Below are 20,293 nucleotides of genomic sequence, written 5' to 3'. Positions count from 1 at the left end.
AGGCAGGCTGGCCTATCATTTCCTATGCATGGTTCATTGATACAGTTTTAAATACAGCACAAAGTAGGGTCTTTGACCGCCGATGTCCTTCGTCTTTAGATGCAGATGCTTTAAGGTACATTAGCTTTGATCTATAATGAGCTTGTCATAATGGTGGCAAATCTTTGACTGTACAATGGAGCTGTTCTGTTTGGGTTCATCTTTTACCAGTGACTAATAATGTCCCTTCTTTCCTTGCTTTGACAACAGTAGTCAAGATGATCCCAGTTGGCGAGTTCCGGAATTTTGCCTCAGAACAGAATCCCCGCTTCAGGGTTCTTAAGCCCTGGTGGGATGTGTTCTCTGAGTACCTGTGCATTGCCATGCTCATGATCGGAGTCTTCGGATGCACCTTACAGGTGGGGCTCACACACACCAACCACATGCACTGACCAGTTTTACTACATTGTAACATTTGGTTGGGGGAGCGGCTCTCAGTCAATATGTCATTAGGTGTAAGCAAATAGATAGCAAAGCAGTATTTGTGTTGCAGATTAACATGTTTGTGATTATTCATGCATAGAGCACATAATACCCTCTGTTTCATTTCCACAATGTCAAAGCCTTTAATGTGCTTCGTTAAAAAAAGAGCCTAGTTAAAAAACTCAAATGTGAGGAATCAACAAGTCAAATGACCTACATAAGCCTAATACCTTAAAATGTGGCATTTCAAAATGAAAGTAGAAACTTCCCTGAGGAAAGCGAATTCTTATTCTGAAAACCATTATAAGTAGGTCTTTGTCTAAATGTAGTGCCACTTACCGAAACATTTGAATCTGACCTCTAAGTTAAAGTAAACAGTGAAAGTGTAACTCTGCATCCACCCTCTGGCCTGTCTGGCCCAGTTAAGCATGAGATCGAATCACTAACTCTGTCTTTAATGTGGCATCTTGCCTCCTGATTTTTATTACAGTTTGGTATCAACTAGAGCAGAAATGGAGAAAAAAAAAAATCCTAGGGTAAATAGCGATATATTCCATTATCTGTCTTTCTCAATAACACACATTCTGCTTTTCTTGCTTCTTCCCCTCAGCTCACACAAGACAAGATCTCCTGCCTTCCTAGCCACTTATCCAGCCCCACCCCCGAGGCCATCGACTGCAGCTACATCCGCGGCTATGGCGAGAACGAGACACGGGAGCACTCCCTGGCCAAGTCCCACAGCCCCGTTATCCGCGAGGTGACCGGACGGAAGAACAACCTGGACATCCACCAGTACGTGTTCGTCAACCACTACTGCTATGAGCGAGCCGTCCACTGGTACGGCAAGTACTTCCCCTACCTGGTGGTCATCCACACCATGATCTTCATGGTGGCCAGCAGTTTCTGGTTCAAGTTCCCCGGGACGTCGAGCAAGATCGAACTCTTCGTCATCATCCTGGGGCAGTGCTTCGACTCGCCCTGGACCACACGGGCGCTCAGTGAGGTGTCGGAGGAGCGCGGCGAGGAGAAGATGGTCATCTGGCGGAAGAACACGATGTCGAAGCACGCCCCGGAGACGGGGCCGCCGGCGGAGGAGGAGACGGTCGGGCTACTGCGATCCTCCTCGGTCAAGTCTAACACAGAAAAGAAGAGCCCAGAGCTACAGCCAGCTGCCTCCCTGCTGGACAAGAAGGAAGGAGAGCAGGCTAAGGCTCTGTTTGAGAAGGTCAAGAAGTTCAGGACTCACGTGGAGGAGGCTGACCTCCTCTATCTGATGTATGTGCTGCAGACGTCCCTCAAGGTCTTCAAGTTCCTCCTGATCACTATCTACAGCGCCGCCCTAGTGCCCAACATTGAGATTGTAGTTCGGTGCTTGGTTCCTCCGGATCTGACTGGCTTTGATATCTATTGCTGTAACCACAATAAAGCTCATCTCTTCTCTAAGCTGGCCTACTGCTATATCTGCTTTGTTGGGGTCTATGGACTTCTATGCATCTACTCGCTCTATTGGCTGTTCCATCGGCCTCTCAAGGAGTACTCCTTTGAACAGGTCCGATTGGAGACCGGTATCAATGATATTCCGGATGTCAAGAATGACTTTGCGTTCCTGCTGCACCTCTGCGACAGGTACGATGCCCTCTATTCCAAACGCTTCGCTGTCTTTCTCTCAGAAGTCAGCGAGAGCCGCCTTCGCCAGGTCAACCTCAACCACGAGTGGACAGTCAAGAAGCTCCGCGCCCGTGTCGCCCGGAATGCCAGCAACCGGCTGGAGCTCCACCTCTTCATGCTGCCAGGGCTTCCCGACACCGTCTTCGAGGTTCCAGAGACGGAGTCCCTCAAGTTAGAACTCTTGACGAACGTCACCATATCCCCCAGTGTGGCCCAGCTAGGGTCTCTCCAGGAACTTGTGCTGATCCACTGTCCCGCTAAGCTTCAGGTAGCTGCCCTGAACCACCTGAAGGAGCGACTGAAGGTTCTCCGGCTCACCTTCGAGGGTCTGGAGCAGGTGCCCATGTGGATGTACACCCTGCAGAACCTGGAGGAGCTGCACCTGAGCGGACCCCTGACTCACGAGGTTTCCCGCAGTGCCTCTCTGGACTCCTTCCGAGAGCTCAAGGCTCTACGGGTCCTCACTCTCCGCAGCCAGCTCACTAAGATACCTCAGAGCGTGGGGGACGTGGCTTCGCAGCTCCATAGGCTAGCGATCTACAATGAAGGGGTGAAACTCCAGGCCTTCAGCAGCCTGAAGAAACTCACCAACCTGGCCTCCTTGGAGCTGGTGGCCTGCGGGTTGGAGCGCATCCCCAGCGCCGTCTTCAGCCTGGCCAGCCTGCAGGAGCTGGACCTGAGGGAAAACAAGCTGGCCACGGTGGAGGAGATCCTCAGCCTGCAGCACTGCCGGCGTCTGGTGACGCTTCGCCTGTGGCACAACTCCATCACCTACATCCCGGAGCATGTCAGCAAGCTGCGCTCGCTGGAGACACTGGACGTCAGCTGGAACAAACTTCGCAAGGTGCCCTCTAGACTCTTTTATTGCACTAAGCTCAGGCACCTGGACCTCTCCCACAACCAGCTCACATCCTTACCCCCTGAAGTCGGCATTCTCCAGAGTCTCCAGTACTTCTCAGCTGCCTTTAACTTGTTGGAATCTCTTCCGGAGGAACTATTCTCCTGCAAGAGGCTTAAGACACTGTCTTTGGAGAACAACTGCCTGTCATCCCTTAACCCCAGGGTGGGTAACTTGGCCCAGCTGGTTCGCTTGGAACTGAAAGGGAACCGCCTGGAGTATTTGCCCTCAGAGCTTGGGGACTGTCCCTTACTGAAGCTCAGTGCTATGCTAGTTGAGGAGAACCTTCTGGATCAAATACCGTCGGACATACGAAGCAGGATGACTGAGAGTTGAGGAGTAGACGGCTTATTCGTGGCAAACAACAGAGTGGTTGAAACAGGTATTTTGTGGAAAATAACCTTAAGTGCCTGTTTCTGGATTGGAAGGACACAAAGAGAAAGCTTAATCCATGAGATCTATGAGAAAACAAGGATGCAACTCTAAAAGGGGATGCCTTAATATCCGAGCAGAATAATCATTAGAAAGTGTAACATACTTTGGTTAAGTTAATCTCAAACATCTCATAACTAAACATTTTTTATACATTTCTGAATACCAATACTGTCTCAGTTTTGAATGCAGATACTTTCGACAGGTATTGAGGACTGCACATAAATTGATACTATTGTAACAGATTTTGTTATGTGTACAGTATGATGTTGTTGAATGACTCACAGATGACACCTTACAGGGAAATTGAGAAAATGAAGGTATTTTGTGGTAAACTTACACTTTTATTCAATAGCAAATATGTAAAGACCTGGATATGGTTCAGAGCGAGGCATACAAATAAAAGTACCCTATGTCTTTGTCTTTTCAGCTGAATTTGTATAATCGGAAAAGAGTGTTTTGGGATTAGTCTTATAATTTTTCTGCTGTTTACCTCAACTGCTTCCTACCACAGGGCACAAAGGGATGGGCAAGGAATCTTGCTCAACAGGTTTCAGCTGCATGAATAGCCTGCAGTACTACTGTAAGTGTTGTCTGATACAGCACAGAGGCTTGTGTTTCTTCTCTTTGGAGATGAGACAAAACCCGTGTGAAATGCTTTCAATGTTAGTATCTTGGGAGTTCCACCTCTTCACACCAGGGTGGTTACTAGACTCCATGTTATTTTTGATGATGTGAATTTGAACTGCATACTGCAAGTAGTACTATACACAAATGAAAGGTCTCCAAATGTCAATGCAGTAGTACTGTTTTGCACCGATGACTGTGGTTTGTGGTTCAGTACGTAACAATGCACTTTGAACAGGGCAGATGTCCTTATTCCTTTCTTTTTGTTGCGACATTGTGTTTTACTACCTGTGTGTGCAGCCCTACGTTTGCATGAGGTTGTTGACAACATCACTTAGTAGACAGTAAGTATTGTAGTTGGAGACATTGAGACTTGGAGATGTTATACACATTACACAAATATTAACTCAAATCACTGGTTAAAAATAAAAATATATTTTTTTTTTTTATTATCATCTTGCTAATTGGGGTGTTGTTGAAATATATATCCCATCATTTTGTGGTAGTAATTTGCTGCTATACTTCAGCTTCTTCCCAAGCTGCAGCTGTAAGTTGAACCTGAGTGGAGTCTTGTCCTGACTTGCGTCTCCATGACAGGGGATGGTATCAGTGGATCCTGGGACATACCTCAGTAATACTCAAATACACCCAGGCTTGCCCTGCCCACACTCCCAAACACTCAGCCATTGGTAAACCTGTCCCCTATTAGAATTGAGACGGGAGGATGGGGGGCTGACAGGGGGTGGAGAGAGAGAAAGCACCCAGTGGAAATTTCCTAAGGTGCACAGCCGGGTTGGTCACACGGGCTGGTGTGTGTGTGTGTGTGTGTGTGTGTGTGTGTGTGTGTGTGTGTGTGTGTGTGTGTGTGTGCGCGTGTGTGTGTGTGTGTGTGTGTGTGTGCCTGCAGTTATCATGCCAATCAGGCCGCCTCCTCTCACGTTTAGTCTGCCTTAGTGACAGAGTCACTGGGAGAACAGGGAGTTGAGCTCTTACAAGGCCTGACATACATACAGTAGGATTCTGCACTGCTGAATCAGGAAGTGATAATGATGAATGAATGGACTCCATTTACTTTATACATAGCTTTATACAGTACATAGTTTTATCCATACTGTAGCTTTATACATACCATAGCACTTTACCATTATTCCTCAAAGGGATTTTGGTATACTGGAGGGGGGGTTCTCTTCATAAACTGTCCATGTATTGCTTTATAAGCGCCCAGAGCCTCTTGCTTTAAAGTCAATGTACACCCAGTCTAAATCTAAATTCAATAATTTACTTTAGAAGTGAAGCATTTACTATGCAACATTTTCCTGGGCTCTCTGATGCAACTTACTAGTTAGTTTAGGAATGACACACAGGAGTGACCTTTGACCCGGTTGGGTGAGACACAATTACTATTATGACCTTCATGACCCTGACACAAAGGCCTTTAGACGAACCAAAGAGAGTGGTGTCGATACCACGCAGTTTGAGGTGTGTTTGCGACGGGTTGACAAGTCTATTGTTTCAACTGGGGTGTCATGTTGGTGGTGTGTTCCAGAATGTCTGGTCATCCTAATGCAAAACAGAGACAGGCCGGTCTTGTCACTCTAAAGATACTTCTTATGCCTGTGTGAAGGCTAGTTCATTTTGTCCCAGTGTCGATGGGCTCTTATCCCATGACTCTGAACATAAAAGGTGCCCTATATTATCAAGGAGGTCAATGTTACATTAATGTTCACCAACAGTGTAGTGTTTAAGTTACTTTGTAACAGAACTGATTTGGTGTTGGTTTGCACATGATTGATTGTCTTATCAGATGGCATCACCACCCAAACACAGATGTAATGGAATGTTATGTGCAGGTACCCTAACCCTAACCCTATGGTGGAAAATCCTACGTCAGTTAATAACCTTGTATCACATTATCATGTCATACTTTTGAACCACTAGGCCTATCTCATACAAACCCAATAGATAGCCTAAAATACTGTCAAGAGTAGAAGCTTGATATCTGCACAATTCATGTTGAGAGAAAACTTTCAGCTTCCCCTTTTAGACTCTTTCTCCTTCCACTATTGATTGGAGACTGATGTGAATACTTTCTCATGGAGGGAGGCCAAATATGTAAATCAATAGTCTCAGTCACTGGCCCTGGCGCAACAATCCTGGCAGAGTGAGAAAGATGAGTGTGCTGTTGTGTGGTTAATGGTCCCAGTCATATTTTATAACACAGGTACAATACAATTCACTCAAATGACTTTAATAGAGCATGTTGTTCAGTACAATGGCAGTATAGATTTCCCTTCATGACTCAAAGCAAACTAACATAAGTGCATAAGCATAACATAAGGGCGACTGGCTGCCCCGTCACTCCGAGGCTCCTGCGGTCGATCGACACGGTCACGGCTCTTCTCTGTCCTGGCCCCGCAGTGGTGGAATGAGCTGCCCACTGATGTCAGGACAGCAGAGTCGCTGCCCATCTTTCGTCGCAGGCTCAAAACTCATCTCTTCAAGAAGTACTACAACAATCCTCCCACCTAAGCACTTATTATATTATATTGCACTGTACTTTAGATTGTGATTCTTGCACTTTTCCTTCAGCACTAGATTATGCTCTTAGTCACTTGTTTGTTTTAGAAAGAAGATGCACTTGTGAGTTCTGGCAAGTAGTAGTACATTGGCTCTTCCTACGTTAAATGCAATTATTGTTAGTCGCTTTGGATAAAAGCGTCTGCTAAATGACTGTAATGTAATGTAATGAGGTATCTATGTGTGTGTGTGTGTGTGTGTGTGTGTGTGTGTGTGTGTGTGTGTGTGTGTGTGTGTGTGTGTCTGTGAAAGGCAATATTCCCTTCTTGGCCAGTACATGAAGCATATTTTTGGGTGTGCCCATTCTGATCTATTCTGTTATCAGACCATAACAATGTTTGCCTAGGGTGAGTATAGTGTTAGTGGTGCCACGCCTATAGTAGCCTTTGTTTGTTCTCAGTAGTCTGCCTGGTGACTGTATGTAATTGTAACCCTGTAAATGGTATTTGTCTCTGCCTATTAAATCAATACTTGATACTCTTCTCTGATTGAGCCAAGTGGGCTTCATTAAGGCTGTAATTTAATGACATGTGATTCATGCCAAGAGGATGAAGGGGACAAAAGTAGAGTCACAACTCTTTCAGTAGCCTATGCGGCAGGTGAAATTTGGCATGTAGTGCCTAAGGCAAACAAAACTCCCCATTGTGCTTCTAGTATACTGTGCCAAACAAACAAGACTAACATCAGACCAACATGTACCAAACTTTTTTTTTCATTCAGTCCTGTTTCATTCCAGATACAGTATCTGACCTCTGTGTTTTCCCTCTTCAGCGCATTCCTTTGTAGAGCAATTTTAAAATGTCCTTGTTGACTCACCTTGGAGCTGAACACTGTGTGCATGTTGTGTCGAATGAAGGATACAATGAACATTGCTAGCTCTGGTTAGCAACTGTACCCAGTAGCTAACAGTCTGTGTTGCCATAAAAACGCAGTAGGTGTGATTTATATTAGATTTGACACATTCTTAATGAAAGCAAATTTATGATGTGTCTATGATATGGATATGATTACCTTTTGAGTACATCCTGTGAGAATATGTTACAGAAAAGTATATATAATGGGTGTTCAAATGACACCTGCAATTCAAAGTGTTTTGCTCTTTAGTTGACCGCTGACCCCTTGTGGTCATAGATTAGAACAAAATTTCTCTTGAAGATGCTATGAACAGCAAAGCAGATTCAGTTCAAACCGTATTGCTGTCTGGCTGTAGCCTAAAGTTTCCAAAAAAGAAGAATTAAAACAAAAGGTAAAGTTAAACACTTTATTTTGTGCGTCCGTCCTTCAATAGAAAAGTAAGTATTTGTATAAATAACATTTTAAAACATTCCACAATAAATCTAGCTATATATAATAGTTCATAAGAGTATTTCAATAAATAAATAGATGTGAATACAACAAGAAAATGCAATAAAGACAAACAACTATGCAAAGCGCAATCATCATGGTACGCCATGTCAAATTTCTTGTTTCAAATTTCTGTTTTTGTTTTTTAAATCCCCAAATATCAACTGTTACATTTCCTAAACAAATCAGGAAGAATATAATGCAATCGGTAAGAAACTCAGAAAAAATCTATTTACAAGTGTGCACTCCCCATCCACAGGGAACATGTCTACCATTTAAGGTGCCTAAATTGTTCTGTGCAAAAACAGGTGTCCGCAAGTCCACCCATTACTGATTCTGGTAAGCTGCCAAGACAGAAATGGTCGGTCGGTTGGTAACTTTACCAAAGCCAAACTCTCCCCGTTACTAAAATCATCCCTCACAGTAATAAATTCAAGTCACCAGGATTGAGAGGACACTGTATATGGGCTGGGTTGAGGTGAGAGGGGGATGGGTAGGGGATATGTCCTGCTCCAGTCTCATAGAAACTCAATTGCCAAACTATAAAGGTGTGGGTGTGGAGTGAGACTGAAACACACAGGTGTCCAGCTGCCTCTCCAGCAGTTCCACCACGTCGGGCGTACACGACTCCCGGGCGACGTCCACTGCCGTATGCCCCCTGGTGTTGCGGTGTTTGAGGTCGGAGCTCGGAGCCAGGAACTCCACCACATCCCGGAAGCCCTCTTGGACGGCGGCGTGGATGGGCAGGGCGCCGCTCTGGTCCGGCGTGTTGACGGAGGCACCGAACTCCACCAGGACCCGGAGAGTGTCCAGGAAGCCGGTGCGTGCCGCATCGTGTGCTGGCGTCACTCCTCGCCGGTCCTGGATGTTGGGGTCAGCCCCATGCTCCAGGAGCAAAGTAGCCACGTTGGAGTTGCCCATCATCATCACCTGAGGGAGAGAGAGAGAGAGAGAGAGAGAGAGAGAGAGAGAGAGAGAGAGAGAGAGAGAGAGAGAGAGAGAGAGAGAGAGAGAGAGAGAGAGAGAGAGAGAAAGAGAGAGGGGGAAAGACATTGGGATCCCACTAATTTTAATCTATAAAGACGACCAAAACATTGTACATATTAAATTGATTCATTGTAAGTGAAGAAGGCAGTGTAGGGGAGTTCTTTCACCCTACTAAAGTTGGCCATTGGCTTTCTCCGACACACCTGTCACACTACAAAACTTTTCAATTATTTTTTCTTAATACTTAACCAATTTCAATTACTATATTTCAGAATTTTAATATTAAAACTACTATATAATGATGTAAACTTGAGATTCGTTTGTTGTTTGTGAAATTGAGAACATAAATGTGGACTACAACTTGAAGAATTACAAATATACATTAATGTGATAAGCTTACAAACCAAATTCATTGCTAGAACCATCAAATTTCACATTTCTGACTTTTCCAGAAATATTTGGGATATTTTATCAGGCCTGCCCTGAAAAATGAAATTTCTAATTCCATGACTTTTTCAGGACTTCCATGACCGTGGGAACCCTGGGGTGAAGTAGGAAGACACAACATACTCCATGTACACTCGTCCTGTACACTATACCTCAAGGGAGAAACAGCGAACCAAGACACTGTAACAAGACCCATACAGGAAGACACTGAGACTGATAGAAGAATGATTGAGTGGATATTACTTTGGTAACCTGGTTGTCCTCAAGAGGAAATAAGAGACAGAACATGATGTGAGCAATCTGTCCGAATAAACTAAACTAATCCGTGGGCAGGATGGTGTTTATTTTCTACAAATTCAAACCAGTTTGAATGTGAGCTAGCTAGCTTTTTGAAGCGAAGACAAATGGAGTTCGGGAGGAGAGAGAGAACACCGAGACAATCAATTCAACTAGACGCACCGGTTACCACCATGCCTACAAGGTAGCTTCCAGACAATTATCCAGTTTATAAAGCCACCAAACCTACCTGTTCTCGCTTGCTTTTGTATACCACTCCCTCCCCATCTCCACTTCTGCTCTCCAGCTCCTCCATCTACTATCCAGGTACCATGTGGGGGCCTGCTGAGCTCTGGGAGAGACTCTGCCACACCCAGAGTCTCCTGCCAGGATAACTTTCCCTCAGCTCATAAATCAATTCATTCTGTTCATCATTCCAGTAAACTTCCTTGTCCTGTCTTTGCACTGCACTGTCCTGCCTCGTCCCTCCAATCATGTTGTCTCCGTAAGCACCACGACCGAAAGCAAATTCCTAGTATGTTGAAAAATCGCATGGCAATAAAAAAACAAACAATTATTCTGATTCTGTGTGTGTTGGTTTTTGAACTGGTGAAATGACCTGTAAAGCCGTCTTCCCGAACTCGTTGACAGTGTCGGCATGCACCCTGCATTCCTCCAGCATCCTCCGGACCTCGCTCGTATCCCCCTTGGCTGCGGCAGCCGTCAAACTCCTGCCCGCGTCGGTCTGACTCAGGACCATGGTGGAAGGCGTTCTGTTTTCCCTGTAAAAAAAAGAAAAAAAAGAAGAAGGACATTATATAACTTGTTAAGTAGTTAAATTACATCAACTGTTAAGCAATGTGGATAACGTTAGGCTAGCTAAAGTATGAGCTGGTTGTGTAGCAGCCTGGCTAGCTAGGTAGCTAACGTAGCTAGCGCTAGCTAACTAGCATTTATACTGACACAACTGGCTAATTTGTGAGGTTCAACAAAGTAGATAACTTGATGAAGCAAGGCGTGAACAATATGTATCTTTAAGTATTTCAGTTATGCTTACCCACTGTAACTTTACTGTCTTTATTGCGTACCTGGCTATAATGCTAGACTAGCTAACGTTCGCTAATGACAGTAGAGCTAATTATGCGCTAACGTTAGCTTGCAAGGCAGTCTAAAAGGAAAATTAAACTCACTTGAGATTTGGTTACCTGTCAATCATGAGCTCCCGGACGTTACTTTCCTGTCCTTCTGCTGCTCAACAATGACTTTCAAATAAATCACAACAAATAAATAGCTGGGTAATGTTTAATAATTTCCAAGGCGGCAGGACCTTTAATTTGCGCGCTGAGACTACGCTAGTACAGTTTGCCCAACCAACATTTCCAAACATTCAGACAGAAAATATCTCCACCAATCAGCGCTTGTGTTATGAGTGCTAGCACTCCATATATGGCAAACAAGGCGGAGCTACACCCCGGTTGCTACACCGTCACCGTGGTGTCAGAACTACCGTTAACTAATAAGAACAAAGAGCGCAGAAGGCGGGCGATTTGAGAAAAGTTCATTCATATCTGACTTTTCATAGTAAATCGAGTGAAAGCGTGTAAAAAGGCGGGTTATTAATGTAGTGTTTGAGGCTGAGGCAACTAGCCTTACTATAGATTAAAAATATCAATGTCAAGTCACCAAATTAAAAGAATAGAATACAATTAAATCGTTTTTAAAGACCAATACCATCAGTACTTGAATTAAATATAGTATTTGGAAAAAAGAATCCATAATTTAATATAAACAGTTTTATTAACCTAAAAGCATTAAAATATAGAGCTGAAACTTATTTTCACATTTATAATACAGTAATAGCACATTCCCCAGACATCACTGATGAGGCTGCCCACTGCCCCTGGCTGCCCATGGAGGATAGCTTGGATGAAAGAAATGCAGAGGACGTTTTCATCGGGTGTGTGTTCTGTGTCACCGCCTATTCGGCACAAGTGTGCTGTGTGTCACTGTATGATGAGAAATAAATTATTCTGAAAAGTCGCCATGTTGTTGTTTAAAAAAAAAAAGAAGAAGCAATGATTAAACAAGATGGCAAACTCTTTTCTAAGAGTGGAATTAAATTGATCGTAGAGCTATGATCTCTGGAAGCAAGAAAGGGGCCATCCTTTGGTTTAGGTGTTAGTCCTCAGCTGATAATCTAAAATGAAACAAAAGAAGGAAGAAAAGTAATGTTGAAAAATATGGATTCTATAAAAATGTTATTATTATTATCATTATTATTAGGCATAGTATTATTACTATTACATTATGACATAGTATATAACCTATATATACATCTTTTAAATATACATTCCAAATGAAAGGTCTCTAAATGTGTAATAGGCCTACCTCCGCTCTGTGTGATATATCTAACCCAGGGTAACGCCTGGTAGCCACTCTTCTCTATAATCTTCATGTACCGAACCTGGTATCAGAGAGAGAGAGAGAGAGAGAGAGACAGAAAGAGGGAGGGAGAGGGAGAGGGAGAGGGAGAGGGAGAGGGAGAGGGAGAGGGAGAGGGAGAGGGAGAAGGAGAGAGAGAGAGAGAGGCATGAGGTCAATGTAACTTAATATGTCTGAATGGCTCTGGACAATTATGCTTTGCCTAACCAAATTAGCTTGAGCCTTGCACTGTGAAAGTTGTCATACAAGTTCTACAGTACTGCTGCAGAACTTGTGCAGGGTGCAGTAATGAACAGTGTGCATGCACGCACGCACGCAAGCACACGTGCACACATGCACACACACACACACCTGTATCCCTGACACCGTGAAGTAGGGGATCTCAAAGTTGACAGTGATTGGAGGCCTGCCCTCCATCTCATCGTTCTCCACACTGGGAAGGCCAAAATGAGCCCTCATCAGGAACTCCTTCCCTCCCTGGAACCAGAATTACATCAAACACTCAAACAAACCTTATTGACATACAGTACAGTAGCGCATAGTCATACAAAGATTATAATACAACGTGCCTCACAAGAGAGAAGAAAGACAGTACTTATATACTACACTGATCTATACACTATTTAAGAAGTGTTCTTGAGAGTTACTCACAGGGAATGATTTGATGGTCCAGACCACCAGGTTCTTCTCGGGGACGTACTTGGCGTGGCCTGTGCTGGTCTTGAACTTAGGGGAGTCCGCGTCGCTTGGTACTGGCACCCTCACCTCCACGTTGTTAGCTACAGACTGCTTCTTAAACTGGCCCTTCGCCTATGGAACACAAGTCAACTGTTATCAGCTGAAGAACAGTAGAGAATCGATAAAGCTTACACAATGAATTCATATGGTTTTCAAAAAATTCTACTTAAGAGTGTAAACAATGAGTCATTTGATTGGTTACACTGTACAGTATGTCTTGGCGTGTCAAGTGTACATTGTGTATTACGCCTAGGCCTACATGATGTGTAGCCAGTGGTGACTGGAGAAGTGGGTATACTATAACCGCAAACATTGTGAAATTGTTCCGCTTTTACATTAGTGGAGGATAAGAAGTGGGTATACTGTGTGTTTGTGGATAAAGAAGCAGAGATACTCCGTATACTTATAGGCCTACCCTTGACCACACTACTGTGCGTAGCCAACCATAATGGCATGTATATACTATACGTACCTTAACCATGATCTCAACTCTGCTGTGTGAGAACTTCTCAATAACAGACTCGATCCATATCAGGGGCTTCACCTGTGAAAAAAATATATCAGTTAGTTCTGGATAGGGAAAGAGGGGACAGGCGAAGGCGAACAATTCGGCCAGCAGGCAGCTCCGCCACTTTGTTGGGATAAGCCGGCTGAGGTAATAAAGGTCAGAGGTCAAAATGTTATAGTTGGATTTATCGACGAGGGGATGGACGGTAACGGACGACCTCACATACAGACATGAGAGCGATACGAATGTATTTTGAGAGGTGTGTGAACATCGGAGGATCGGAATGCGACCACTCACGTGAGTGTTGATTCTGTAGGACATGAGTTCAGACTCCCCGTCTGGAGGGATGAAGGAGATGGTGCGATCGCTCTCGAAGCGAGAGAGACGCACACACTGGTGGAACTTGACATCCTCCATGACCACGGTCTTCCCCTTGTCCCCTGGACACAGGCACACACACGCGCACACATACACACACACACACACACACACACACACACACAGGCACACACGCACACATACACACACATTTACACACAAATCACATCAAATCAGACTTTATTCGTATAGCGCATTTCATACACAGAGGCAACGCAATGCGCGCACACACACACACACACACACACACACACACACACACACACACACACACACAATCTGTACTGTATATGCATTCACTTCCACTTATGAAAATAGTATTATTCCTTCTGTATGGTACAAATCTATAATCGAGCCCATCCCCAAATCCTCCAAATTTGATCCCAAAATCCCATTGAATTATAGAGGGATTAGTCTAATTAGCACTGTATGTACGTTGTATTCCTGTATCTTAAACAACAGCCTTACCCACCATCTAGAATTGTCTGGTCAGCTGGCAGATGAAAAAAATGGCTTTAGGAAAGCCAGAGCTTGTATAGATCACATCTACACGGTCTCTACAGTGGTCCGGGCTAGAATCCAGGAGAGAAAACCAACTTTTGGCTGCTTTATCGATTTTCAGATGCCGTTTGATTGGGTGAATAGAGATCTCCTTGCTTTTAAACTAATCAACATGGGAATTGATGGTAGATTCTATGGAGCTATTAAAGCCCTCTACCAGGATCCAGTAGCCTGTGTACAGGTTCATGATCTTCGGACTGGCTGGTTCCCTACCCCATTTGGCATGAAGCAAGGAGATATTCTCTCACCTACTCTATTTGCTATATATATTAATGATTTAACCCAACAAATTAAGGATGCTAAACTTGGTGTTAAAGTGGCAGGTATATTGCTTGGTATCCTCCTATACGCAGATGACATAGTGCTTCTAGCCGAAACAGAAGATGACCTCCAAGATATGCTGAATATTGTTTATCTGTATTATTATACTATAATAAACAAATCAAATCAATATATACAGTACTATATGTGTGGATGTGTGTGTGTGTGTGTGTGTGTGTGGTGTACGTACGGCCAGTGAGGGCGAAGAGCACCCTGTCGTTGAGCCCCAGTCTCAGCTCAGGCATGCCAGACAACATGGTCTTCAGCTTGATGCTGCCCACGATGTCACTGCTCATCACACTGCCGTTGGCGTTCACCTACAGGACCAACACAGACTCAGTATCAGTCATCTGAGTCCTCAAGATCATAACGCTGTTGGTCACCGTATCACTGTTCGGAGCCACCGTATCACTGTTCGGAGCACCCAGAAGCTCTCGCTACGGCAAGAACTTCTGGAACAAGCTACAGTATGATATTCGTGGACATCAATGAGAATCCGGTCAGATTTTCAACCGGATGCTGATTGGCCCGTGCAGATAGTGGGCTGTGTGGAGAGGCTGATTTGGCCTCTGATTGGTCACTGACTGCAGATTTCCACTTTTCAAGTATTGTGTAGAGAGTAGAGTCCTGCACTCTAGCGAGCTGTTGGTGGCACTTTCTTCAACGTTAACTCTCCCTTCACAGAAGTTTTTATTACACAAACGGCAAACTGTATTACCTAAATTAGTTTTTCATTTAGCTACGACTATACGCTAAATAATGTTCAAATGCAGCTGGATTTGAAAGGTAGACTAATACGTAGGCTACGCCCCTCTGACCATCATGGACAATTCATCCCTAAATAATATACAAATGCTCAGTGGTGGTAATTGAATCAAAGCTGCGAGAATCTACCAGAATCTCCATGTTAGCTCCTCTATCCTCCAATTGAGATTTGCCACCTTCAATTGGAAAGTCCCTGTTCACCGAATGGAAAGAATACGGTTTACACGTTTCAGAATCTGTTCAATGAAACTTCCTTGAAATCTTTTTTGGATCTAAGATCAGTGTTTGCAATTCCAAAAAAGGATTTTTATAAATACTTACAAATTCGCCATTTAATTATCACATTGGAAAGGACGGGACAACTCTCTTTGGGGTTGTCTAGTATTGAGGAGATTCTGGAAAGCTCCACACCACTTAAAGGAAAAATCTCTTTCATTTATAATACTTTGTTAGATCATAATCACTTCCTCGTTTATCCCACTTAAGACAGTATGGCAGGAGGATCGGGGATGTGATCTTAGTGACGAGCAGTTAAATACTATTTCTAAGAATGTGTTTACTTTACTTCAAGACAACTGAACAGAATTATACATTTATGTACATGGTGTACCTTACCCCAGTCCGGTTATGTAGAATGTATCTTAATTCATCCCCTAATTGTCAACGTTGTAAATCATGTAAAGGGTCAATTATGCATGTCTTTTGGGACTGTAGAAAGTTAAAACACTTTTGGAAACCGGTACTTGATCAGACTCACATGTGTATTCACACAGACACTAGTTAGTGTGCACCAAATGAGCTTTGGGCCCGAGAGCGCTTCGTTTAGGCCTGTGTGAACACAGCAATCACACTCAGGTGTGCATTTTCATGTGACTTGTGGTGCTGCATTTGGACCAAAGTAAAGAAAGTGCTGTGTGAAAGCGAACCGCAGTAGCTGAGAAATTAAAACAATGTATCACTTTCGCTTTTGGTGCGCATCAATGATGCGCATTGACACTATCATATGTGAATATGCCCTTAGTGTTCTGGAATTTTCACTGGACATTACACCTGTACGGTACCTTTTTGGTATGGATCTGGACAGGTCACTAGACCCTACATTTACCAAGAGGATTGGCTTAATATCTTACATAACGAAGAAATGCATCCTGCTCAACTGGAAACAACAAGGTCCTCCAGCATTTAGCTTGTTTAAAGTCGCACAGAAACGGATGTTTGAGATCATCTAACTTCCGTAGTTTGACATATTTCCGACGCAAACAAGCTATGAGGGTGGGACATATGTTTAGAGGAATTTGATTGGAACATTGACAAGTGGACGGGTTTTAAGAACTTTAGACAGATTCGATGGAAGGATAATGTTGATTGACGGGTGGATGTCGTGAGATTATTGGCCTAAAATCTAAGGAACCTGTTGTCGTCATTGCACATGACCTACCGTTTTCTAGGAAGTAAGAAATGATATACTTTGATATAAGATTACAACAAAAGTAGAATTTTGTAATTTTTTTGGCATACATCATAGAATAGGTGAACACTATGACCAATTATGTGAACCAAAATGGGACAGAATGCTTTTTTCATTTCTGTGTGACTTTAAGACTATTCTGAATGAAACATTACGACTGGAACAGTGCACTTATATTTTGAGAAATAAGGGGGATGACTTTCTGAAAATATGGGAACGCCTCATGGACCTCTGACTATATTTTGGCGTCCTGTGTTTTCCTTGAGTTATCCTCTATTGTTAAAATGAGAAAACTGCATGAATAAATAATTGGGGGAAAAAACAAAAACTGAGAATTGTTTCATCCAGATATCATAGTGTCACTCACCAGCACGTTAATGGACTCGATGACATCGATGAAAACCTCATTCTTCTTGTACTTGATGCCCTCGGACCTCCAGGACACGGCGTTGGTGACGGTGGTGGGAACCTTGGTCTTGGTCACCTCCAGCTTGGCGCCCTCCTGAGTGATGTACCTGCAAAACCACATTAGATGCATGAGACCTGATTTTGAACTGTGTGTGCGTGTGTGTGGGTGTGGAATATCGATTTTCCACGGTATAGTATTAATACATGATATACATAATTATGTATATATATAGCACAAGGAAAATATACAGAACAAGACATGCAATAGATATAGATATATACAGTACAATGAAGGATATAATTAAATCATAGATACATTATTCATGTTTTAAATTAATTTAAAATGCCCTTGTAATATTCCCTCTCGGGTGCAGGAGATGGAGCTGTATTTTCAGCTGTATTTTTACATTTTCTGTAAATTATATCACAATGTATCGCAATATGTATTGTATCATATTGTATCGCAATGTATCGTGTGTCTCGTGACCCATGTATCGTGATACGTATCATGTCGTGAGGCCCTTGCCAATACCCAGCCCTGGTGTGTGTGTGTGTGTGTGTGTGTGTGTGTGTGTGTTGAGTCTCACTCTTGCAGAATCTTGCTATCAGTGGTCTGGGGGAAACCAAAGTCCATCAGCTCGTCCAGTAGCTCGTAGACCACCACAAAGTTGTCCTGAATGCTCTCCTCCTCCAGCTCCTTGAAGTACTCTGTGAACACCTGGATACATGCGCCCACACACACACACACACCTCACGATAAATACTGGATAACATCCAAATCCCCAAATAGCATGCTGGGTCATATTACTGTACCATAGCATGAGCGTTACAGGCAGGTGTGTCAGACTCCTGTCATATCTCACGATGGTAACACACATCTCACCTCGACTATTTTATAGAGAAAGGCGTAGACCAGGGAGGCGTTGGAGTTCTTGTTGGTAGTCGCCACCACTGGGGAAACATGTCAAGGGGAGGAAGTAACACAGCACACACTCATGCAAATCATTCAATCTTTTGCTAAAAGTTTGACTTTGCATAGGTCCTGTTTTGTTTGGGGGACTTTGACCTTCATAGGAGCTGAAAGAGAGTAATAAGGGATCTATTTTGACAGCTGGTGCCTTCATAGAGAATGAATTTTCTACTTTGAACTGCTTGGTGAAAAGGATACGGTACAGGTTGCTGTGTTTGATCCACATGAAGTGGACGCTGCCGTGCGACATGATGGGGCAGATTAGCCCGTCCTCCTCCTGTTGCATGAGCAAGGGCAGGAAGTGGTCGATCTCGGCCATGTCCACGTCGCCCTTGTAGTTCCGGCAGATCAGAACCTGAGAGGCGAGGATGATGAGGAGGGTGACACATATGAACAGAGTCATGAACTGAAGCATTAGAACACAGAAGACTACTAACCAATTAGAACCCTGCTTTCAACCGACTTTGGATATCATAGGATCATGCGCCCAGACTGTTACATTCTATGCAGTTATGTGGAGTATTCAATTCTATCCACGCTATCTCTTAACAAGAGAAAACACGCACAGGCTTGACAATGCCTTGCCAGATAAGACACCAAGATTGGTTTCAAAGCGAGTCAAACCTGATGCTTTCTTGGCCGAGACCAGGACTTTTAGTGAATGCCCATAGGCTACTGTGCAAAAAAGGTGTATTAAGCAGCACTGAAGGGTTTAAAGTCATGACTAAAATGGCACATTTTGGTCATTTGAAACCACGCTCTCCATCCCCTCCCTTTCTTTTGTGGAAGTGTCTCGAATGACATGCCCTGTTTGGACAAAGCAGGTTTTACTAACTTACAGTAAACAAAATAAAAGTTAGCAAATATCTAGGGGTCCAGTAGCCTATCATTTACATCCGTCTACCATAGGCTACACTATGTGTCACTGTCGGGGAACAAAATGCGGGGAACAAAATGACAGACAGTCAGCACTTGCAACAACACACTTATTAACTATCATTTGCAATCCTTTTTGAGGCTGAGGCTGCCTTTTCACTGCTTGATTAAAACTGTTCAGGTAGGCCTGAGAATTTCCATTGACCTACGGAAGTGACTCTCCTTGACGATGGAGCTGTAACAACAAGCTACTTATTAATTTTTTAACGACTCTTGGTTATCTATTAATGCTTTACAGCAGCAGCTAGGCTAACAGTTGAAAACTGTCGACCAAAATCCCTATCAAAAGAGAGTGCGACAGCCAGTTCATACTAAACTGTCCATGTAAAAACGTTATCAATCAATGACATCAACATTAGAAATGCTCTTACCTTTCCTTTCAGGTCCAGCACAAATATAGCTGACGCCGACATGATTCCTGTATTTAAAAGTTCAGCCCAGGAGTCTTATAGTCTCCAAAAACTTAATCTTATAAATGTTTAAAACTTCACTCTTTTCGTTTTGCCATTAGGGTATTTTTCCAGACTAGTGTATGCTATTGGTAAACGGATTCCACAGTTCCTTTTCCTGAAGATGTCGTGAGCCAACGTAACGTCACTGGGTTCTAGATAAAACATTTACCAGCGTTGAACTCACCTGTGAAGGAGAGAGGCTGCGCTGCTCAAATCACCCACGAGAGGGCGGCACATATTCATAATTTACCATGGCTATTGAACTATTGTGTCAATAAAACTATTATTCAGTAATAAAAGTTATACATTGTTTGTTGTTTTAAATTAAATAAAACACGAATTAAGCAATACATATATACTTTTATGTATATATTTTTTTTATTTGGTTTATACGATGTCGTATTTGTTTGTCCTTTTTTTTTTTTTTTTTACCTTGTTGTGCACATTTTAGGAGTCGGGAAAAAATATCACTGCTCATTGTGATGTGGCATGTGACTTTGAACTTTAACTTAACATATTTGCATGTATTGTTTATTTAAACGGGGAACGAGGAACATTAAAAGAAAAACAAACAAGAAAGCGTGCATTAGCCTATAGGCTATATATATATTTATATACAGAGAGAGAG

At 43.3% G+C, this 20,293-nt stretch overlaps 3 protein-coding genes across 3 annotated transcripts; 1 reads left to right on the top strand and 2 right to left on the bottom strand.

The window, feature by feature from the left end:
- Nucleotides 1-257: 257 nt before the first annotated feature.
- On the top strand, nt 258-3,364 carry LOC311310919 (volume-regulated anion channel subunit LRRC8C; the record flags this gene model as incomplete). Its single annotated transcript, XM_084440515.1, has 2 exons — nt 258-398; nt 1,073-3,364. The coding sequence occupies 2 exons, from the start codon at nt 258-260 to the stop codon at nt 3,362-3,364; spliced, it is 2,433 nt and encodes an 810-aa protein (XP_084296641.1).
- A 5,184-nt stretch (nt 3,365-8,548) lies between these two features.
- cdkn2d (cyclin-dependent kinase inhibitor 2D (p19, inhibits CDK4)) lies at nt 8,549-10,478 on the bottom strand (the record flags this gene model as incomplete). Its single annotated transcript, XM_084440586.1, has 2 exons — nt 8,549-8,938; nt 10,338-10,478. The coding sequence occupies 2 exons, from the start codon at nt 10,476-10,478 to the stop codon at nt 8,549-8,551; spliced, it is 531 nt and encodes a 176-aa protein (XP_084296712.1).
- A 1,204-nt stretch (nt 10,479-11,682) lies between these two features.
- ap1m2 (adaptor related protein complex 1 subunit mu 2) lies at nt 11,683-19,747 on the bottom strand. The gene is made up of 12 exons (XM_084440549.1): nt 19,585-19,747; nt 18,476-18,632; nt 18,191-18,258; nt 17,895-18,025; nt 17,267-17,414; nt 14,857-14,983; nt 13,704-13,846; nt 13,371-13,442; nt 12,812-12,970; nt 12,512-12,637; nt 12,107-12,182; nt 11,683-11,915 (listed from the first exon to the last, which is right to left on the bottom strand). The coding sequence occupies exons 1-12, from the start codon at nt 19,624-19,626 to the stop codon at nt 11,890-11,892; spliced, it is 1,275 nt and encodes a 424-aa protein (XP_084296675.1). The 5' UTR covers nt 19,627-19,747; the 3' UTR covers nt 11,683-11,889.
- Between the last annotated feature and the right edge of the window lie 546 nt (nt 19,748-20,293).

This window comes from Borostomias antarcticus, assembly GCF_949987555.1.
Source record: "Borostomias antarcticus genome assembly, chromosome: 7".
Lineage (NCBI taxonomy): Eukaryota > Metazoa > Chordata > Actinopteri > Stomiiformes > Stomiidae > Borostomias > Borostomias antarcticus.
This window is presented reverse-complemented; position numbering and strand designations above follow the sequence as displayed.

What these genes read in the sequence shown, in the direction of transcription:
- ap1m2 (XM_084440549.1), bottom strand. Translation starts at nt 19,626, where the DNA reads ATGTCGGCGTCAGCTATATTTGTGCTGGACCTGAAAGGAAAG. An exon ending in TCGAGTCCATTAACGTGCTG is followed by an intron (nt 14,984 to 17,266) that starts GTGAGTGACACT and finishes TTGGTCCTGTAG; the next exon opens with GTGAACGCCAACGGCAGTGT. An exon ending in TCACGGTGTCAGGGATACAG is followed by an intron (nt 12,183 to 12,511) that starts GTGTGTGTGTGT and finishes CTCTGATACCAG; the next exon opens with GTTCGGTACATGAAGATTAT.